Below are 23,926 nucleotides of genomic sequence, written 5' to 3'. Positions count from 1 at the left end.
CAGGCTTAAGCGCTATTGCCACTGCTTCCGTGCCGGGTTCGTTCAGTGTAGGCTTCTCTCCGGGATTTTTTTATGCATTGAATATTGTTTTAAGATTTGTTTTAGTCAACGTGACACCAATCGGAAGCTAAATACGGTCGTTCCTCTAATTTTTTATATTACTAGCTGACCCGGCAAACTTCGTGAAAATTCATATTCAAAGACAAGATCTAAGTAATTCTTTCAACTTCGAGAAAAAAATTGCTGGATTTTTTATTTCGAAGTCTTGTTTATTTTTAAGTCGCTCACACCGAACATGAAAAAAACGACCGGCAAATTAGTTGATTAGTTGATCAGCTCCGCCTACTGGTGCAGACAAAAAAATGGAACTTGAATATTTTGTAAACGCAGTACAGTGCTGTTTTGATTTTATCAACATTCGTTTTTTTCTCTACTCGCCAAACTCATGCTCAGTTTTCTCGAGTTCATCACGCTTCTTCAAAGGAATACTAATGTCGTTTTCGTTTTTGCGGTGTAGCTACTCCACGGACTACACTTTGTCCTAGAGCTGTGTTTTTGAAGTAGAATACTTCTCTCAGGAAGTTCGGCTACATAGGGATGTGAAATGAAAATCTAAAACCGAAAAAAATGAAAAATATGTCCAATTTCAAATGCTAATAAATCGGTTAGTATTCGATGGATTTCCTTCGTTCTTGTAGCAATAGATTGGAAAATCTTCTAAGATTCTATCCAAATGAAGATAATTGTAATTTTATTATTCGCACTATTGTACTATTGAAAATAGTCAAGCCTTGTCAAAACGAAAAATTCGACCTCTGATTGGTCGTTATATGATTGCTTCCCAAGCACGGTCGACAGAATCATATACCTTGCAATTGAAAACATGCTATTTGGCCTATATAAGAGCCTGTTTCAGCCGGAGCCGCTCATAATAGTCCTAGACAGCGACAACAGCAGTCGTCCTTCCTTAGCAGCAGCACTAACCCTGAGGTTGGTCACCACGTCTCAGGTGCAGCGCGGTTCTTCTCAGCGTGTGTCGCCAGACTGCCATTATTCCCCCTGTGTTGGGGCAGCATGAAGATTGCCATCAGGAAATCCAAATTTGAAAATCAAAATGCCTTTTTCAAGGCAAATAAACAAGTCATTGGAAGTTAATAATTTTTTGACAACGCAAGCGAACATTCTGTGTTGGATCCTAGCAATTTGAATTTGTCGCACCCGTCTAATTCACTGAACGTGAAACAGCTTTCACAGTGCATGTTGTCCGTGTATCTTAGTTCCCCAACTGTTAGGGCAGCTCGAAGGTTGCGATCAGCAACCGATTTTAAACCGCAAAATGCCTTATTCAAGGCAAATAAACAAGTAATTTAAGGTTAATAATTTTCTGGCATCAACACAAGCAGACATTCTGTGCGGGATGCAATCAAATTCTATTGTAGTTGTCTATTTTTTACTTTATTTAGTGAACCCCCCCACGGTAGGGGCATAGCGGCGGTATTAGCGGTAGGTGCATTTTCCAGCACTTACTCCAGTAAAGCCGTGTCTAATTTAACCGATTCGCCCGGCCGTAGGTTAATGTACAGCCGTAAGTAGAGCTGTGTAAAAGTATTCTACTTCAACCTTGCAGTCGTGGCTTTGCACACAACCCTCCTGTGATTTTTCATTTTCCGGACTATCCCGGACTACCCTTCTTCTGTCCCGGACAGTCCGCGAAAGAAACAGAGTGCAGTTTTGGAGACACCAACACATTCACACGTATGTGTCAAAATAAAAAAAATGCGTCAAAATCGGTTTGCTTTGATTATCGTTCTTTGCGTGTCAGACATCAGGTTGGATTTTATTTATTTTATTTTGTTATTTTGTCATTTTTCAGTAAATTGGCAAATTTTACGTACAGTAGCAAAAACGCGATAAAAAGACAAAGGCGATAATGACCAAAACAAAAGTGACAGCTACCTCTGGTATTACGCACACTATTGCAACTGCTCGGAAAGTGTTTTTTTGAAGTAGAATACTTCTCTCAGGAAGTTCGGCTACATAGGGATGTGAAATGAAAATCTGAAACCGAAAAAGCGTGTGTCGCCAGACAGCCATTATTCCCCCCGTGTTGAGGCGGCATTCTGTGTTGCATCCTAGCAATTCAAATTTGTCGCACCCGTCTAATTTACTGAATGTGAAATAGCTTCCACAGTGCATGTTGTCCGTGTATCTTAATTCCCCCAGTGTTAGGGCAGCTCAAAGGTTGTAATTAGCAACCGATTTTGAACCGCAACATGCTTTTTTCAAGGCAAATGAAAAAATAATTGAAGGTTAATAATTTTCTGGCATCAACACAAGCAGACATTCTGTGCGGGATGCAATCAAATTCTGTTGTAGTTGTCTAATTTTCACTTTATTTAGTAAACTCCTCACTGTAGGGGCAGCGCAAAGGCTGCGATCAGCATAACCGACATTGAATAATTAACTGCCCTGTTAGTACGCATTCACAAAAGCAGTTAGTTCGACTATGCAGAGCTAATATGAAGTCGATTCAATCAATCAGCATAAACAGAATTTCGTCGTCTCTCAGCTGCCAAGTTGCAACATGATGCAACACGCAACAGCGAGCAAACGAAATCGCTTGATGTTACAAACCGCAATAAGATACGGGTTAAAACCGTTGCGTGTGTGAGAGCACCATCGGTGTTTATTCGCTGGATACACTATCTACTGTCTACTGAACGCAATAATCTGCTTACATGCGACACGGGGACGGGAATATTTTCTTCAACCAAGCTGCACAACACGACACAAAACATGTTATTATGTTGCTTCAATGAGAGTGCTACCGGTCCGGCTCGACAGAATGTCCACAAGAAATCATTTTTGTGCATCCGTGCTACGAAACTGAGGAAAAACTTTAGAAACTGAAAAAAGAGGTGGAGCTTATCAAATGATCGCTCTGAGCCAGAATGAAGTCACACATATTTTTCAAGTTATATCATTCCACCACGTACGTAAAATAATTCATTCCTATTTTCATCCCTATATAAGAGCCTGTTTTAGTCGAAGCCGTTCATAATAGTTCTGAACAGCGACGACAGCAGTCCTCCCTTAGCAGCAGCGGGAGCAGTGCAGTGGGTATCATCGATAGCGGATAGCGGCCACAACTGTGGCATGGCTATGCATAGCGTAGCTGTTGCAGCGGATATATCAGCATCGATAGTAGCAGGGTCAGCTGATGCAACGACACTCCCTTCACTAAAATGCTGTTTCAGTGTGGTAGCGGGAAGCATCAGCAGCAGGCTTGCATGAAGTGAATACATCAGCCAGCAACTTTCTCTGAGGCCTCTGCCATAGTAGACGCGAAAAGCGGCGCGAACCGATTCGCTCGGCCGTAGGTTAATGTACAGCTCTACTGATGGCTGTACATTAACCTACAGCCGAGCGAATCGGTTCGCGTCGCTTTTCGCGTCTATTATGGCAGAGGCCTAATGGGAAAGTTGTATCATTTTGTTCAGAAGAATATTATTGTCGGTAATATTACAGAGATGCGATTGCGTAAATCCGATTTTGAATTGAACAATTGTTCTTTTGAGAACAAATAAAACACTTATTTGAAGAGTTAATAGCTTTTGGTACCAATAGCAGTATAGTGACAGCTTCAGCGGTAGATGCAGATGCAGCCGGTACTTCCCTGAGGCCGATGTACAGGTAAATGGGAGCAGCACGGCGAAACAGTTCGGGTTATGCTTAGACGCGCGTCATTCTTCGTTGCTGATATTCCCCACATGAAACGACGCGCTTTCGTATGATAGCGGTGGTATTAGCGGTAGATGCATTTGCCACCACTTCCCCCAGTAAAGCCGTGTCTAGTTTTCAATCACACCTTTCTCATTGTGTTGACCGTGCGCCTTAGTCCTCACTATGAAGGTAACACAGAGATGTAAGATAAACACTACATCCTATGATAAATTGAACAATTGTCCTTATAAGGACAACAAATGAATTAATGAAGATTTAATTTTGAATTAGAATACTTCTCTCAGGAAATTCGGTTACATAGGGATGTGAAATGAAAATCTAAAACTGAAAAAAGTGAGAAAAATTTCAAATGCTAATAATTCGGTTAGTTTTCGATGGATTTCCTTCGTTTTTGCAGCAATCGATTAGAAAATCTTCTAAGATTCCTACCAAATGCATGAAATTGTAATTTTATCATTCGAACTATTGTACTATTGAAAACTCTTAAGCCTTGTCAAAACACAAAATTCGACCTCTGATTGGTCGTTATACCGCGCTTTTCCAAGCACGGTCGGCAGAGTTATGGAGCTAGTAAATTGGGAATGCATCATTTGGCCTATATAAGAGCTTCATCAGATAATAAACAAACATTTCAACGGATATTAAATTGAACAACTGAAATTTGAAGAACACAAATGATTATTTGAGGAGTTAATATTTTCTCGTTTTGTATGTGTCAAAATAAAAAAAAATGCGTCAAAATCGGTTTGCTTTGGTTATCGTTCTTCGCGTGTCAAACATCAGGTTGGATTTTATTTATTTTATTTTGTTATTTTGACATTTTTCAGTAAATTGGCAAATTTTTCGTACAGTAGCACAAACGCGATAAAAAGACAAAGGCGATAATGACCAAAACAAAAGTGACAGCACACCATTGCAACTGCTCGGAAAGTGTTTTTTTTTTCAACTGCAAAGTCTAGTCCGGGACGGTATAGTCCTGCCGTAAAAACGAATTCGACATAAATCAAAAATAATGTAGGGTAGTGTGAGGTAATTTCGACCCCTGGGGTCCATCTGGTGCTTCATCTTGAAAAGCATGACTTTTTGGGTTCCATATGATTCTTCATCCTTTCCTTAAACTACAAAACCTAGCCTAATATTAAAATCTCATGATTTGCAGTGTTAAGTGCACCGAAGTGTCAATGTAAACAAGGAAACATTAAAAGTTGATGTTGCTGTGAGTTTTACGCTCTTGCATTTAAGGTTTGGAGGAGTTCTACAAAGTTTTCATACTATTCAATTGTGCAGCCGTGTTTGTCTAGTATTAGGCTACATTTTACTATGAAGGTTACGATATGTTTGATCGAAAATAGTGGGAGAGATTGCGTTTTTAAAAAGTCGCACATAGGAGTAAATACGTTTAAAACCTGATCATAAGTGAATCAACTTTGTATTGTAGTGTTTCATTTTGAAGTGTGATGTATGCTTGATCACTTGACAGCTCATCAACATCCAAAAGTTATGTTTACGGTCTTAACGAGAGGTTTGAACCGACCGCAATTCAACAGTTTTTTGTGCATGATAATGACGCTTTGATACCGTGAGCTAAAATATAACGTTCCGAAGATAAACAAGTGATTTTTAAATTAAACAACGATGGAGATTGTTGAAGAATGTTAATCGAACAGAAATGTGTACTCAGCATGTATGCTAGTCTCTCCAAATACCCAGGTGTTTGTCAAAATCAATATAATAAAACCCAAAATATTGTTTTTATACGTGTTTTATCGCTATGTGAAAATAATCAAGAATTTCTTATTTTTTCGCTTCTTGGATAGTTGTAGCCTTGGTTACCCAAATGAAACTTTGTCAAACGACTGAAATGTGTACTGAAAAGTCATTTCATGATAAATTCAAGTATTTGGATGAATTTTGACTCGACTATGATTGAATTTAAATTTCATTTAAAGAAATGTCATCCATCACTTTAAGGTGGGTTACTCCATGCAAAAAATTATCCAAATCCAATCATTTGTTTTTTTTAATTATCACAATATGATACGTTTTCAGTGCAAATTTTTTTTTAAATAATTATGATCAGGTTTGATGTTCTAAGTGTTCCACTGTGAGGCGTTCTGTTTAAGGTAAAATGGTCAGTTTTTTCAGATGATACCATCCGCCACTTCATTTATCGCCAAACTATCAAATGACACACACTGACAACCAGACCAGACGTTTGCTTGAGATGTTTGGAGAGAGGACATAAGTCCTAGACCTGCAAGGGGCCCGATAGGAGTCAGTTATGCAGGTGTTGCGGTGGTGCAGCCCAAAAAACGAAGGATTGCGGGGGTCTCCCAAGGGCATGGCATATTCCGGTAAACCTGACAGGACGCCAAACACTTTATGGAAGGCCCCAGATGTCCAGCGTACGTCGCCAACCTAGAAATGGGAAATCACCGGTATACTAATGGACTGACACGATAGCACCCCTTCGCAGTGCTTGCCTCCGTGCAAGACGCAGCTTTCGGTTCTGCATGATCAGCGCTGAAGAGTGCGATTGAGGTAAGCAAGAGGGCCTGCTTCGATAGGCTATGCGCGAATGCGAATACGAATCCGTGGGGTCCCGCCAACATGATCGTAATAGCCAAGACGCGCTGGCGCCTGCAAAGCGATCACCAGCGATGCTGGAGCGTATCATCGAGAGACTCTTTCCTCGCCACGAGCCCAGTTCTTGGCCTCCGGCAGTCGAGTCGAGGCAGTCACGTCCGACGTTACAGTATCTAAGATACAGATCCGTGTGCGACGACAGCCGTGTCGCAATCGAGAAAGAGGTAAGGGTTACGAATGAGAAACTCATCGTGATCGCTAACTCCCTAGAGGACCGGAGGGAAACCATAACTTGGCTGGGGATAAACACGGCCTCCGGGCTGTTCCCGGCAGTCATGCAGAGGTGCCTGGATGACTGCCTGTTTCCGGAGAGGTGAAAGCGGCAGAGACTGGTCTTACAGCCGAAGGCTGGAAAACCGCCAGGGGACCCATCGGCTTACAGACCCATCTGCCTGCTGGACACTGCGGGCAAGGTGCTTGAGAGTATTATTCTTAACAGACTAATGAAGTACACTGAGGGTGTAGACGGTCTGACAAGTAACCGTTTCGGTTAGGGAGCTACGTAGCCGCAAGGTTACAGAGTCCGCTTTGATAAGCGAGTGGTTGTGGGTTCGAATCTTAGTAGAATCAGACAAAAAAAAACTTTAACATGGGTTAATTCTCAGGCTCTCCACTCCATATTCTTCCTTCAAGCTGAATTCTATAGTACCCCTGCTGACTTTCATCCTATCAAAAAAAGTTTTATTATAAACTGTTCAGAGTAACGTATAATAGTTCTCTCCAGGGAATTGTAATTATAGCGCGGTCTTGGCTGGAGGAACGAGGTTTCGATTAGACACCTTTCTCTTGACAAAATATAAGTCCTACTTATGATAAAACTGACCAGAGGTGAAGTATTGAGTGCCTCTTCAGGGAATTGTGATTGTGACGCGGTGTTGATAGGAGAAACGAGATTTCGATAAGACTCCTTCCTGTTGTCAAAATAAGTCTTTCTTATAATAAAACTGATTTCAGAAATATTTACCCTCTACAGGGAATTGTAATTGGCGATATTGGCACGGGGAACGAGGTTTCGATAAAACTTCTTCCTCTTGACATTATAAGTCCCTCTTAGAATTAACCTGGTCAGAGAGGAACGTTAGCCTCAGTTCAGGGAATTGTAATTGGCAATATTGGTAGGATATAAAGAGGCTCGGTATAGTAGAGCAGTAAGCTTGAAACGAAAGGGTAAACTCTCACACACAAGCACGGATATAAATGAAAAGCGTATCATTCACTTCAATAGTGATACTGGCTATAATATGAAGTGCGTAGTACAGAAAACACCTCGACTATATCACAATAGATCAAATGTCTCTGGTCGCAGTGATGAGTCCACACAGAGGAAAAAAACCATTTCGGTTTCCGGAAAAACAGGTCTACGCTGGATGCTATCCTCTCCGCCACAAAGACAGCGAAGGTAGCACTCCAGCGCAAGAAAGGCATACTCTATTGCTCAATCGTCACGTTTGACCTGAAGAATGCGTTCAATAGCGCCAGTTGGGACTCCATAGCGCTTGCGCTCAGGAGCATCCATGTACCGGTGTCGCCGTACAAGATTCTGGAAAATTTCTTCCAGAATCGATTACTCGTTTGCGGAACGGAATCAGAAGTGCACAGATGATTTCTGTGCTGAAAATATCATTTACAGCTAGTTTGGAAACGAAAATAAAAATATATCAGGGTAAAATTTGTTTATTTTGGTTCACGAGCTGCTTGTTGCTAAATTTGCTCTTATTTGATCGTCGTTAGACCGATTTTATTTCGGTTTGTTGCAAAAGCTCAAAAACTAGCTCTTAAATTAAAATATTTGTGGTTTCCTGCGAATTCATCAGTATTTATTTAATGGTACGAAATGATCATTGTTGAAAATTTCATTTTTGAGCTTTTATCAAACTTTACTCACTTCTCCAAATTTAACGTAATTAACCCTCAACTATGATTACTTTAAGGAAATTCAATACTTTTTTTTTGTTATTTGATAACTTGTTTGATCAAATTTGACTGAGTTTTGACTGAGAATTTTTCGAAAATATGGAAAATTGCACTGAGCATGCAAGGGTTGACAGGTATGTGAATCATGCAAAAGTTGCGTTTAAGGACACGGTAACATTGCCTAGTGTTGTAAGAGCAATATCTTTTGATTAGTATTTTTATCACGAATTTCCAAGTGATCAATTTCACCCCATTCCACGGTACCATTGCGCAATGGTATAGAAACGAAATTAAGGGGAGAATTTGGGTCTCGAGCTCTATAGTTATACTTCAGAAAAAACTTTCTTCTACGAAGTTGTTACATATAATAAAGCGCTTATTGAAAAATTATTATTAATTACGGTGACCCAAATTTTCGATGCAATCAAGTATCTAACTTTTTCATCGTTTGCAAACAGAAGAAAAAGTTGTTCTACAATGTTATATGTCGATATCTCAGCGGATAACAACAGATGTGGCTGCGTTGGTTTCTTCACAGATCACTTTTAAGTTTGTTTTATTTCAGTTCATGTAACACGTTTTATTTAGCTTTTCACTTCATTAATTTTCTCTTGATTTTGAAGGTTAATTTCACTTAATTTAAATATATTTCAGTTTACAACTACATTTTTAAATCTTATATTCAACTTTAACTTATGTATTGATTGGAAACGCACTATCAGGGGCTCATTTACAGTACTGAATACCATCCGTGTCGAAGTAGAAGAGAGGTATTTCACGTGCTGGAACGCTATTTATACCTCGGTGAATATTCTAGCTGGCGGAACAAGGAAGTCAACAAATGACAATCGGCATTCTGCATCGATGACAGTTTGATGGGATGACTTCGAAAATTCGATGACCGAGGGATCTTCGCACAAGGTTGTTTATAAGTTTGACAGCCAGGCCGCGCTGGTTTATTCGTATGCGAACATTATAGTTCTGTTACTTTTGAATAACTTTGTAAAAAAAGTTGTATTCTATCTTTGAAAATTACCGATTTATATATAAAAAAAAACACATTTCTAAATTTTAACCTTAAAACTGTCTTCGAACGACATTTAAAGCTTTTCAAGAGAAACAATCTGCAATGCTGATATCGTAAATATCTTAATTCTACTCAAAGTTATTAATGTTTCCATCAAAATATATGCGTTTTTCATTTGTTTGTTTTTTTTTTGGGGCAAACCTAGAAAATATCTTTTGGTCTCAATTTAAAGGGCACATTTGACAAAACATGACAAAAATTTAAATTATTTTATATATTATGCACTTGAATGCACACTGATTTATTTTTTCGCTATTTTTCCTTAGAACTAGAATAAGTTACCTTTCATTTAATGCAAAAAGATCGAGAATCAATCAACTGGTTCAAAAGTTATGATTTTTTGAAAATAAAATAGAAAGAAGACAGATAGAAGATAAAAAAAACATTTTTACAAAGTTAACAAAACATTGTAGAACAACTTTTTCTTCTGTTTCCAAAGATAAAAAAGTTAGATAGGTACTTGATTGCATCGAAAATTTGGGTAATTTTTCAATAAGCGCTTTATCATATGCTTGTTTTCTCTAAAGTATTGCTATCCGGCAACACTGTTGTTGTTTATTTCGCTGCATTTGTGCTAAGTTTAATTTTTTTATAATTCATAGTGTATTTCCATTTGGTTTACTATTAGACTGTGATAAACCGCTTAATAAAGTTATACAGTGCTAAGCTAACGTGAAGTTTACCCGAAAAAAACTCTAAGTGCTCGTAATTTCGATAATCTTTGCGCGCTGAATAGTGCCGATACTCCCATTAAGTTGAACAATGGAGTTTGTTTGTGACAAGTGCGCTAAACCGACAAAGGATACCGACTTTATCAAGTGCCAAGGCTTTTGCGACACGGTGGCTCATTTTAAATGTGCTGGGCTGAATAATCAGCACTTTGCGAAACTGAAGGCTTCCAACGAAAACATCTTGTGGTTTTGTGACGGATGCCTGAAGCTGATAAAATTTGCTACTTTCCGCCCTACTATTGCCGCTCTTGGCAGCAGACAGATGCAATTAATGAACTGAAAGCTGAGATACGCAAGGAAGGAGTGAAAGCTACCAGTCTTGCAGATAAAACTGAATATACTCCCCGAGGTTCACGCAATATTTGGCCAGCGGTTTACCGTCCGACACAAAAACGTCGCCGTGAAGAACAGCCTATTTCTAACCGAGACATCGTAGCTGGAACGAACACCAGTCTTTCGACAACAATTGTGACAGTTCCTGTAGCAGAGAAAAAGTTCTGGATTTATTTATCTAGGATTCATCCGGACGTTACCGTCGATAAAATTCAAACAATGATCAAAGAATGTATACAGTGCGACGAGCCAGCCGATGTCGTCAGATTGGTCAAACGAGATGTTGATGTGAAATCACTTCAATTTGTTTCCTTCAAAGTGGGCATTGATCCAAAGCACAAAACAATAGCAATGACGCCAAGCACTTGGCCAGCCGAAATTTTATTTAGAGAATTCGGAGATTACGGATCAAAAAACGGACTTGGTGTGACATCAGCAACCCCAATGGTTACACCAGTTGTTCCCTAAAAGAAACAGCTTTACTTCTGGTGGAGCCAGCTGCCCGGCGCACAACTTGCTCAGCCAGCCAACCTGACCCGATTTTTGGATGCTCTGATAAATTAGATGTAGAAGACAATTACCGTAGATGTACCATAACCAATTCAGGGCTTTTTAATGCGGATGGCGAGGGTGTTTCCACCCTCGTCGAAGGCGAGTATCTCTGTGATAACTTAGACTATACAGCAACACAACCTGCACAAAATTTCCAGATAGATGATAACCGAGGAAGCTGTTCTAAAGGCGGCGAAAAGGTTGAAAACCTCCAATGCTCCAGGACCTGATGGTATCCCTGCTGTCGTATTCAAAAAATGCATCAGTGAGCTTGCTAATCCACTAGTAAAAATATTTAATTGGTCTTTACGACAAGGCAAACTCCCAGCTCTTTGGAAAAACTCGCATATTGCTCCGATTCACAAAAAAGGAAACAGACAAGATATTCGTAATTATCGAGGTATAACATCACTAAGCGCCTGCTCGAAATTATTTGAAATGATTCTAAGTGATCATCTGCTGTTTCACACAAAAAGCATCATCTCTAGTGATCAACACGGTTTTTATCCTGGTCGTTCTGTGACAACTAATTTGCTTTGTTTCACTTCGGACTGTATCGCTCATATTGAAAACGGGAAGCAGGTCGATGCTGTATACACAGACTTGAAAGCTGCGTTTGATAAAATTGATCATCGAATATTACTCGAAAAACTCGCTAGAATGGGTGTCTCCGACGACCTGGTTAAATGGTTGCAATCGTACCTAAGTGATAGAAGCCTGAGTGTCAAACTTGGATCCTGCACATCCCGACGATTTACAAATACCTCCGGCGTTCCTCAAGGGAATCTTGGACCGCTCCTTTTTGTTTTGTATATAAATGATGTTGCATCCCGTCTAGGAAGAGGATGTAAACTGTTTTATGCTGACGATCTAAAGATATATATGGTCATTGACAAACTTTCCGACTGCCAGAGACTGCAAGATCTGTTGGATATTTTTGAAGATTGGTGTCAAAAAAACCTAATGACTAAGTGTCCAGAAATGTGCTGTAATTTCATTCCATCGATGTAGTAATCCCATAAAAGCCACTCATACAATCGGACGTACACCTCTTGCTCGTGTCAATGAAATTAACGACCTTGGGGTACTACTTGATGATAAATTGACTTTTGGGCCGCATCGAGCCAATATTATTGACCGTGCAAGTCGTCAGCTAGGATTTCTTATGAAGGTGTCTAAAGATTTCACTGATATCCTGATATCCATTGCCTGATATCGCTATATTCGGCGTTAGTAAGATCGATTGTGGAGTCGTCAGCTGTAGTGTGGGCACCATACCAGACAACTTGGATTGATAGGATTGAGAGACTGCAGAAGCGTTTTGTCCGTTTCGCACTTCGTAGACTGCCTTGGACAGACAGGTTGAACCTTCCTCCTTATGAACACCGTTGTAATCTGTTAGGGATTGCTTCTCTGGAACGTAGAAGAAAAATTCAGCAGGCAATGGTTGCTGCTAAAGTTATTCTAGGTGAAATCGACTGCCCGACTCTTCTAAGCAAGTTTTCTCTGAATGCTCCTGGTCGAATTCAACGCAGATCACTGGATGAAATGTTTATAACGCCGTTCCATCGCTCTGTCTTTGGATACTTTGAACCAATCTCCAGAATAATCCGTATCTTCAACAAAACTAGTCAACTGTTTGATTTTGGATGTACCTCGAATGTTTATAAACAGAAATTGCTATCAGCTAGACTTTTTTAATATCTGTTAAATTTAAGTAATTTAATTTTTTTTTATTCATTAAGACTATAACTTGTCAGATGAATTATAATAAATAATAATAATAATAATAATAGCTCTAGACCCAAATTTCCCCCTAAATTTGGTTTCTGGACCGTTGTGCACTGTTCAGTAGCACGATTGACTACCGTCCGAACTCTTTTGGAATTGGCAACAGAAAAGGAAATAAAAATTTACCAGCTAGATGTCAAGACGTCTGTGTGAAAAGGAAATTTAATGGAAAGTCACACAGTGCGTCTTGAACTGTCCTACAGATCAGACGTTTTTTCGGTTGCTTGTGGACTGGTCTTTGACTGCCTATAGCTTCAAAGTTTGTGTTTTGTCAGTGTGTCTTTTAAAGACTACCTGAAAGTTATTTCCCATCAGTCTTTCTCAAGACTACCTACTTTTGAATCTAACATTTGTTTTAACTTTTTTCGTATCACCTGAAACGGCTGGACGGAAAAAGAAACCACGCATCGCTGCGGGGAGGAAAAGAGAGGCATCTCTTTCTGACACATCGAGTGTCTGTAGTGACAATCCTTTTGATATTTTGCCTGAGCAAGAAGCTGGTGAAATGGAAGTTACCAATAATGAAACTATACAAAATATAAAATCTTTAAAAAAGGAGAAAGTTCCACCTATTGTGGTAACTATTTCTTCTGAATTTAATATATTCAAAAAGGAACTTTCAACGTTTGTTTCTAACGTTAAAGTTACCTATCAAATTGGCCGTAGAGGTGAATGCCGCTTATTTGCCGACTCAGTAAAGGGCGTGATCGTCTTGTTCAGTATTTAACTGACAAGATGTACAAATTTTTTACATATGACACCAAGAACGCCAAGCCGTTCAAGGTTGTCTTGAAAGGTCTCACCAACGATCAAACCGTTGATGAGATCAAACTTACTTTAACAGAATTACTTGGCATAGCCCCTACCCAAGTAATTCTAATGAAACAAAAATCACGAGGCGAAAACAGTCAGAGAACTGGGATTTCCCTTGTTAATTATTTAATTCATTTTAACCGCAATGAGGTTAACAACTTAAAATTTTTTGTAAAAGCACATGCTTTGTATAATGTGCGTGTAAAGTGGGAAACTTATAGGAAGTATGGCGGAGGTGAAAAGCATATCACCCAATGCCGTACTTGCCAACGTTATGGCCATGGTTCCAAATTCTGTAACATGGACCAAAAATGTCTTAATTGTGGAGACTCTTCTCTCAAAAAGGACACATGTCCTGTGAAAGAGAGTAAAAATTTTCGCTGTGCGAATTGTAACGGCAACCATATGTCAAATTTTTATCAATGCCCAGTCCGTTTAGCAATTGTTAAGGCAAGGCAAGGTAAACAAAATTCAATTTCTCAATTAAAACCATTTTCAAAACAAAATTCTCCAAGCGTACCAGTGACGCTTTGTTTACCTACTCATGTGCATACCCGTTTAACTTATGCACAGGTTACAGGTAGTTCGAACATTATACCGCCTAGTGTTGGTAGTTCGAAAATGACCGTTAATATGGGTAAGCAAAACACGCTAGAAAATAATTGTACACCTATTACTCCAGCTAATATTGCTGCCGAAAATATTTTTTCTAATGTCAACTGCCTGGGCCTATTACGGCAGGTAAACTTTCTTTTTTGCAACAGGCAATGTTCGATCTTATGAACGCCATGTTGCAGGCAAAATCAATGTTTGAAGCCATTCAAATAGGCACAAATTTTACTATTAAAATTGTTTCTAATTTAAAATTTAGCAATGATTTTAAATAAAACAATTAAAATATTAAATTGGAATGCTCGCTCATTGAAGGCCAATGAGAATGAGCTTTTTAATTTTTTAACAGTAAATAATGTGCATATTGCAATTATTACTGAAACATTTTTGAAACCTAACATTAAATTAAAATATGATCCCAATTACGTAGTTCATAGATATGATAGGATTCAGGGTTCCGACGGTGGAGTTGCAATTGTTATTCATCGCCGAATCAAACATCGTGCTCTTCCCCATCTTGAGACGAAAGTCATTGAAACTTTGGGAATCGAAGTTCAAACTGAACTTGGGATTTTATTTATTGCCGCAGCATATTTACCATTTCAATGCACACGCGAGCTCAAAAATTATTTTAAAGGTGATTTACAAAAACTCACCAGAAATCGTTCGAAATTTTTCATAATCGGCGATTTTAACGCTAAACATCGTTCATGGAATAATTCTCAAAGTAATTCCAATGGCAAAATTTTATTCAATGATTGTTCTTCAGGATACTATTCTATTTTGTCTCCGAATAGTCCTACATGCTTCTCTCCTGTAAGAAACCCTTCAACAATTGATTCGGTGCTTACAGATCAAAGTCATGTATGTAGTGATTTGATCACACATGCTGACTTTGATTCTGACCATCTTCCAATAACTTTTTCTTTATCACATGAATCAGTTTTAAACCCTATGAGCTCTGTTTTTAATTATAACAAAGCTAATTGGGAAAGATACAAAAATTATATTGAGAGAAATTTCAATAATGAGCTTGATTTGCAAAACGAAGTGAATATTGATTCCGCTTTGGAAGCATTAAAATGTGCAATTGTTGATGCCAGGAATTATTCTGTTCCAAAGGCTCAAGTGAAATTTGATTCACCAATAATTGACGAAAATCTTCAACTTCTAATTCGTTTGAAAAATGTCCGCAGACGTCAATATCAACGTTCTCGTGACCCTGTTTTAAAAACTATTTATAAAGATTTACAGAAAGAGATTAAACATAGATTTACTCTTCTGAGAAATCAAAATTTTGAGACTAAAGTTGAAAAATTGAAACCATATTCAAAACCATTTTGGAAGCTGTCGAAGATTCTTAAGAAACCTTCAAAGCCTATTCCAGTTTTAAAAGATGGTGAACGTTTTCTTGTATCCAATGAACAAAAGGCTCAAAGACTTGCTCAGCAGTTTGAGAGTGTTCATAACTCAAATTTGAATTTTGTGAGTCCAATTGAAAATGAAGTCACACGTCAATTTGATTTAATTTCTTCCCAGAATTTTTTACCTGCAGAAATAATTGAAACTAACTTGAATGAGATTAAATCAATTATTAAAAATTTCAAAAATATGAAAGCACCTGGTGACGATGGAATCTTTAATATACTAATCAAACATCTCCCTGAGAGCACAATGGAATTTGCTGTGAAAATTTTCAATTGCTGCTTCAAAATTGCATATTTTCCCAAGTTATGGAAAAATGCAAAAATTACTCCCATTTTAAAACCGGATAAGAACCCAGCTGAAGTTTCAAGTTATCGACCAATCAGTTTGCTTTCTTCAATAAGTAAACTGTTTGAGAGAGTTATTCTTAACAGAATGATGTCACACATCAACGAAAATTCAATTTTTGCAAATGAACAGTTTAGATTTCGCCATGGGCATTCCACAACTCATCAATTGCTGAGAGTTACTAATATGATACGAGCTAACAAATCTGAAGGTTATTCCACTGGAGCTGCTCTTTTAGACATAGAAAAAGCATTCGACAGTGTTTGGCATAAAGGTTTGATTGTGAAATTGCAAACTTTTAATTTTCCAATTTTCCTAATCAAAATTTTAAAAAATTATCTTACTGATCGAACTCTGCAGGTTGTCTATCAGAATTCAAAGTCTGATAGATTTCCTGTCAGAGCAGGTGTGCCTCAAGGTTCAGTCTTGGGTCCAGTCCTGTACAACATATTCACTTCAGATCTTCCTGATTTGCCTCCAGGATGCACAAAGTCATTGTTCTGCGATGACACAAGCATTTCCGTAAAAGGAAAAAGTCTTCGTGTCATATGCAGTCGATTGCAGAAAAGTTTAGATATTTTTTCTTCCTACTTGCAAAAGTGGAAAATCTCTCCCAATGCTTCTAAAACTCAAATGATAATTTTTCCGCATAAGCCTAGGGCTTCTTTCCTCAAGCCAAACAATAATCACGTTGTCAAGATGAATGGGGTTATTTTAAGTTGGTCCGACAAGGTTAAGTACTTGGGACTAATTTATGATAAAAAACTTATTTTCAAAGAGCACATTGAGAGTATACAAGCCAAGTGCATCAAATATACGAGATGTTTATATCCTCTCATTAACAGGAATTCTAAACTTTGTTTAAAGAACAAACTTTTGATTTACAAACAAACTTTTAGACCAGCAATGCTTTATGCTGTAACGATCTGTTCAAGTTGCTGTTCAACAAGGAAGAAAACGCTCCAAAAGATTCAGAATAAAATTCTGAAAATGATTTTGAAGCGTCCTCCTTGGTTTGGTACACTCGAATTACATAGACTTACTGGTGTTGAACCATTAGAAGCTATGTCAAATAAAATTATTAACAATTTTCGACAAAAATCGTTGCAATCCTCAATTGCTACGATAAGCTCTCTTTATAGCCAATAAGTTAGCAATTAAGTTAGTTGTAAGTTTACTTCCCCTTTTCTGACAAGTAGGTTTAAATCCCTACGAATGATAAGTCCTAATTGCGAAAGCAAACAAATCCTAACAATTAAAATTACAAATTTCTAACAGTGTTGAGAAGTCACCATTTGTGATTGGACACACATACTCATTATTTACTAATATTTATCATAAATACTTAAGCTACTAACAAATCCCCCCTTAAAAAAAATAAAAAAAAATAATGGAAAGTCACACAGTAATCTCATTGCAATTACTGTGAAATATATTAGGTGACATGAAAGAAAAACATGTCACATATCTGTAGCGAATTGACTTTTAATCTCACTTTGTTACAGGGATGTTACGGAGTGGGTAGTGTAACTTCTATGCCACACAGTAACTTTACTCAATCATTCTTGATTACAATCATGTTTACATGCAACTTATATGCGACAATTGCAGAAATCCAATTACAGTGGCACTAGTCGACAACTTATATGCAATACACATATTTTGGAAGGTCACATTGCAGATTTGATTTGAAGTTTGCTTGCTGAGCTAAAACACAATACTTTTTCGGAACGGATTAATTTTTTTTTTTTCAAATTGGTAATATTGTTATATAGACAGTGAACAATTTTTTCACCAACCGGTTTACCCGCGAAACTGCACCATAATAGTTGATGGAGTGTTTGTTTTGGTTATTTGTGTCTGCACTCCCATTTATGGTTGAATTTCGGTTGAAAATACCCTTATTGGATGGTATTTGACCTTGTTTTATTTAATTGTTTCTATGGCCTGTAGAAGCCCCTGTAGGATCTATACCGAAAGGTTCTTTTTGTGGGTAAATCACCAAAACCATAAAAACGGCCTGTGGAAGTTATTTTCTAAACTTTGAAATAATAATTGTAAAATTCTGTTCAAATAATTATAAAATCCTTAAGTTTCGGAACATACCCCCAGCAAACCGGATTAAAAATGGAATAAAAAAAAGGTTTTGGTGCACCGCTCTAACGCAGCTAAAAAGAATCGATGTAAAATTTAAAAAAAATGATTAACTTAATTAAGGATACCCAAAAACCGTAAACTGCGTATTTTTGCCCCCCCCCCCCCCATGCGGAGTTAAAGTTCGCATTTGGTTTTTATTTTCAACAAGTGAAATTGTCATGCTACAATCAAAATTCGAAAAACTCTGATAATACGTTATGAAGACAAAAGGTTCATGTACCGCTTGGAAACCAAACCGATTTGCCCCTCACTACTCTACTGTTTTTCTTACGTAAGTCATCAGTGTAACGCCTAGTCTAAAACAAACCTCTCAAACCTTTCAGCGAGCACCTTTAGTTTCTGTACTTTTTTAGCTAATCGAATTATACGCTCTGGTAATCAAATTCAATTCGCAGAAATATGACGACTAATCGCATGAAGAAGCAGTGAAATGGGATAAGATAGCTGGTATAAAAAAGAGAGCAGAGTAGGCAGTGGAAAAGTTTAGGTTAGGAACCGATATGCAGAAAATATTCACAATTCAAAGAGGCTTGCTGCGTTACACGCAATTTAAGCATACTAAAAGTGCTCTTCAAGGTACATTACCCGATTTCTAGAACTCATATTCTTCAAGCACAGCATGCGAAAAAGTTCTACGTTTATCCGCAACCTTATTGCCTACAACCTCGAAGAACACGTTGGATTGCACAAAATTTTTCTATGCGGTGTAACTGTGATACCAAGCGGTGTAGCACATCTATAGTGCATGCATTCAGGCGTTTCGATGTAGGAGACAACCGTTTACCAAGTCTGAGAACAACCATTTGAATTGAGGGCAACGATGCCGATATAATATCGGCTTTGGCATACTGTAACTTTAAGGACAACAATTTCCATATCCTAAAACTCATTAGCATCGACCTTAACGGTCTTATAAAGACATTATGATTTCCATATTTCTCATTTGTATGGAATAAATATACTGACTGTTCTCTTTCCGCTTATTCATCCCGCCCGCAACGACGCAGATCCTGCTGGAGATGACGGTAGTGTGGAACAGACTCCGGGCGGCGCTCCGCGTGCTGGAACCGAAGGAGGAAAAGCTCGTCCAGCAGGAGGCAAAGTTCAAACGTCAACTATTTCTACGTAACGTAACTAGACTGAAAGCTGTTATTATGTATTTTATAGAAGTAGGACAATTTGTTCAGTACGTTTTCCGACAGCCGAGCGGATGTGTTTTAGGTTTGCATAATACAGTCCAATTCTTCCAATTTTGCAGAAGTTGCTTCGAGTGGGAATCCCCGGTGCGGTCCTTTATCGCTTTAGTGCTGTGGATTTGCGGATGCATTTGGTTCGATATTTCCACCATCCCAGCGGCAGCCCTGCTGTACTTGCTGAAGTAAGTAAGACCACTCCGCCGGATTGGGTCATCATTTATTCATTCGGTGAAATACCTGGCTGGTGTTTCAAACTTTTCCTGTTTACAGAAACTGGCTGATACGATGGCTAACGGGTTCGTCTTCGCCCTCTACAACCGACGAGTACGATGTGGCCAGCGACGATGAGGACGAGGAGGATAAGGAAAAGGTTGGTAGTTAATCTTAGTGGAAGTTATAATTTTGTTACTACCACTCTTTACTCTTTGTAGGAGGAGAAGAAAACTATCAAGGAAAGACTGCAAGCTATACAAGAGGTTTCCCAAAGTGTGCAAAACACAATCGGCTATCTGGCTTCGCTGGGGGAAAGTGTGAAAAAGTATGATTCCTTTAGAGCTTCTTATAAATTCAGTAAATCATTGTTTTTGTTTATTCTGTAGCACATTTAACTTCTCTGTTCCCGAGTTGAGCTGGCTGACAGCTCTACTGCTGCTGGTTGTATGCCTAGTGTTGCACTACATTCCGATGCGAGTGTTACTTCTGCTGTGGGGACTAGTCAAGTTCAGTCGGCGGCTCATTCGGCCGCACAGTGTTCCTAATAACGAAGTGCTAGACCTGTTATCGAGAGTTCCGGACGATGAGGAAATTGTAGGTTGAACTCAAATGTACAAAAATTTTACTCATCCCTTTACTTTACAGATCATGTGGAGAGAGTTGCCCCTGCACTCGACACCCGATCTGGCCCGGCGGGATCCTCGCAAGAAACACAAAACCTCGTAATGCTACCAAACTACCCTAAGGCAATACTTTAGGGAGCAACTTAGGAAGGTTCTGAATATCAACAAGAAGGACAATTAAGCCAACGTACTTTTTGCCGATCTTGGTAACCCTTATACCGTTAAGCTCTCTATTATTTTCTCTCATCAACTAGAGTTAGTGCTCCGAAATATTTTCCGTCAACCATGATTACTTCCATGAAACTAGTATACATAAATCGAAACAACAATCGCAAACGCACTGAACGAAACCAAGAACGAACAAGGAAGCTTTTTTGTCACGAGACCGTTTTTTCTAGTCTAGAGACGTTAAACTAATGCTGTTATGTTTGTGCAATTATTTTATATGTGATGAGCTGTAACCCAGCCGTATTGAATTCGCATTTGGAACTCCAACTTAACATGATCAACTCCAAATACAACCTTTAACAATCCAGTTTATCTAAACTTTTACAAATCACAAAGAAACTTTAGAGTTAGCTAAAATATGATTGTAAAAAAAACTACTAGTTCTAGCCATTAACAAAAAAATTGTTTATTGAGTAAAACCAACGCTAAAACACCAGCCGAATGGTGTGTCAATTTTAAATTTACGCTTTTCAAGTTTAACTCATTGTTGTCCGTTTGAAACCAATTTAACGTTCTACTAGTTAGCTCATAAAGAATCCAATCAAATCAATCAATCACTTGCTTTTGTTCATTAAGTGTATCGTAATCCTACAAGCTAAGAATCAAATCACGGAAGCTTTAATCACTCAGAACAATTGACTTGTTTTCTCCATACTGTACGGAATCATCGGGCAAAGTGTAGAGTATCTAGAGCAAGTATATGTAGCAGACGAATTAGTAAACATAGGAAAATTTACCCCCTGATCCGTCCAAGCATACAAAAAATCTTCGTTTTGCACATACTGCGCTAACTTAGCTGTACATAGTCTTCTTCACTCGTAAGTTACTAAGCTGAAAAACGTTCGCAATCATTCAGTATTTATCTATGTTTACAATCATTACATAAATGTAACAACAAAATATTTTTTATACATTTTTCCTATTAATCGTTAATAATTCACTCAGAACTAAGAACTAAGCAGCAAAGAAAGTAATAGCGCATTGTGATTTAACTTACACACTGGCCCAGGTATACACGCGCGAAACAGAGAGCGCGTATATATTTTTCGAATCGAATAAGTCAGTCGTCGTGCTTGTCGTTAAGAGGATAGTCAAAGATACTTCTAACATTCGCAGCATTAACTACAGCACCACTACACTATTATAGGGCAGTCGCCTAATTTTGCACCTTCCAAGAAAAGACTTAGGAGCCTCCTGCTAGTGTGGCACCAAGGCGCACTTACCTTGCAATTTGCATAGCATCACTTAACGAGAGCGTATTCAAATCAAAAAGTTGGCCTAAACACCCGAATGCTTTCGCGCGGATTAGTAGCTAGGAGCGTATTAAATTTTGCTTAATAGAAAGCAGGCAAAAATTTCCCGTGAATTGTGGGAACGTAAAGTTGATTGGAAAACAGGTTGATGGAGCACTGTTTTGGATGTTTTCGGAAGTTTGTCAATTTGTCAAGTTTTTTTTGTCATTTATCTAAAATGATACTTTTTTCTTCATCATAACTATTTCTTTTATAAGCTGTATGATCAACAATGAAGTAATTTGTGGCCATTTCTCAAACATTTGTTCGAAGGTTCTCGCAAACATTGAAGCCTAACCTATTCAAGAGAATCAAGGCCCTCGGTAGCCATTCGCGGGTCCCCTCGTGTGTCAGCCAAAACATCCATTCAGTTGTCTCCAGCCATCAATTACCAGCCGGTAGGCAATTGACATTGATCGTATCAGCTCAAAACAGCTAGAAGCACTAAGCGAAATGGTAGTTAGGATAGTCAGTCTAGAGCACAATACCCAGCAGCGCACTTTTTTTTCCTTCGTCCCTCTGAAGCCCCCTTCAACCTTAACGACTGAACTTAACCGTTGAACGGCAACCGGAGAGCGTCAAAAGTCAAGATTGCTTGTTCAAGAGTGAAACCCGTCACAGCCCCGCCGGCCGCACTAATAATGGGTCAAAAACGGTCAACTCAAATGAATTATCTCTTTTACGTTTTATACTTACCTGCCGAAGTTTCGCAAAACAATCAAATGCTTCCAATCTTTTCAACGACGAACATAAATCATTGCATAGAAGAAAAAAACTGTACAAGCCATGCTTATACCGAACCACTCGACCATCGCTCTTGTTCATCGGCTTCCAAATCGATCTAATATCGTAACATAAACATAACCTCTATCACCCCATTCACTGTCTCTCTCTCTCTTTTCTTCTATCTACCAACTAAACAAAAAGCGCGATCAATCGAACTCATTTGCCCAGAGCAGTGAAAGTGACACTCTTACGTGCGGCCAACAGGGCCGTAAAACAAAAGTGATCCATTAATATAGTAAAAAAAAACTTAAAATCACACTAACGTTGAAGAGTTCACAAAATTCAAATTATTCAATCACCGTTTATTGCTATCATTCGACCGTTCGCCACCACTTCAGCAGAAACATATTTCGTCACACACACACATTCTCACACAACCCCGCGAACGTTATCGCATCTGTACTGTTACCATATTGTAATTACTAGTTGTAACCAGTCAACAGTCATGATTATTACATTTTACATTTTTGGACTTTTCAAAATAAAGACAACACCATCAAACAATCGAACATAACTGCGCAGTGTTTTTTTTTTTCTGTCTGTCTCTGACATATGGATCGAGAAAGCGGCGATTACGTTGAAAAATTTAATGGGATACAACTTCTTACCTGTAATCAAAGTAGACGATGAATGGAATCGAATGTCAAACTCATATTTTGATTCTGATGTTGGATTTACGACAATTTACCAAGGAATCAGGACTGCATATCGGGGTAATGAAAACGACCTTTTCGTTTCTACTTTATCGCAATCTCAGTTCATAGTTTCGTTTTACGATTGCATAGTATGAAATGCCTAGGGAATAATTGAATCAGAAGCTGTAAAGAATGTTTATTGAATAAATTGGACACCAGTGTGTTGGTATTTTCGGATGACAATCCTCTTTAAAGATTGTAATAAATTTGTCTGTTCATTTTTGAGAGTACATTGTTGTTTCTGTATAGCTTTTGAATTTGTTCGAAAATAAACAGTTTCTTATCAGATTGCTTCGCAGATTCAAGACATTCTTGAAAAAAGTCACCCACTTCCCCATAAAATTCGAAGATTGATAGGGCAAAAAACGATTTTTTGACGATGAATTACGTCTTTCAGCAACATTCTGGGTCTGGGATAGAAGTGTGGGCAGAGCCACACCGACAGAAAGCGCGATTGGAAGACCAAGAAAAAGGAATAATATCGAATAAAACACCGCACGTTTTTTTTTAGTTTTTAAATAGTTTATTTGACACGGCACGATACAATTTATGTTTAACTGAGCCAAGTACATTTTTTTTAAATTCTAAATTAGCAGGGAAAAGAGGGAGGCCTTTTTTTTATTCTCGCGGCCGACTACGAGCTAGTGGGGATTTAAGGTGAGAGGAGGGGTGTTACAATTTTGTTTTTAACTATTTTATATTACAGAATGTATTCATTTGTACGTGGCTAACCAGTGATG

General features: G+C 38.4%; 1 protein-coding gene across 2 annotated transcripts in view; it reads left to right on the top strand.

Annotated features, from left to right (window-relative positions):
* LOC129722416 (multiple C2 and transmembrane domain-containing protein) overlaps window positions 1-23,005 on the top strand; it is a 103,989-nt gene extending 80,984 nt beyond the window's left edge. For both annotated transcript variants that reach the window (XM_055675842.1, XM_055675840.1), the window contains exons 11-16: window positions 19,161-19,339; window positions 19,412-19,531; window positions 19,620-19,719; window positions 19,781-19,887; window positions 19,949-20,156; window positions 20,208-23,005. In XM_055675842.1, coding sequence (XP_055531817.1) covers window positions 19,161-19,339; window positions 19,412-19,531; window positions 19,620-19,719; window positions 19,781-19,887; window positions 19,949-20,156; window positions 20,208-20,288 — 795 coding nt within the window. In that variant the 3' untranslated portion in view covers window positions 20,289-23,005. The remainder of the gene's footprint in view (window positions 1-19,160; window positions 19,340-19,411; window positions 19,532-19,619; window positions 19,720-19,780; window positions 19,888-19,948; window positions 20,157-20,207) is intronic.
* The last annotated feature ends 921 nt before the right edge of the window (window positions 23,006-23,926 follow it).

This window comes from Wyeomyia smithii, chromosome 2, assembly GCF_029784165.1.
Source record: "Wyeomyia smithii strain HCP4-BCI-WySm-NY-G18 chromosome 2, ASM2978416v1, whole genome shotgun sequence".
NCBI lineage: Eukaryota > Metazoa > Arthropoda > Insecta > Diptera > Culicidae > Wyeomyia > Wyeomyia smithii.
This window is presented reverse-complemented; position numbering and strand designations above follow the sequence as displayed.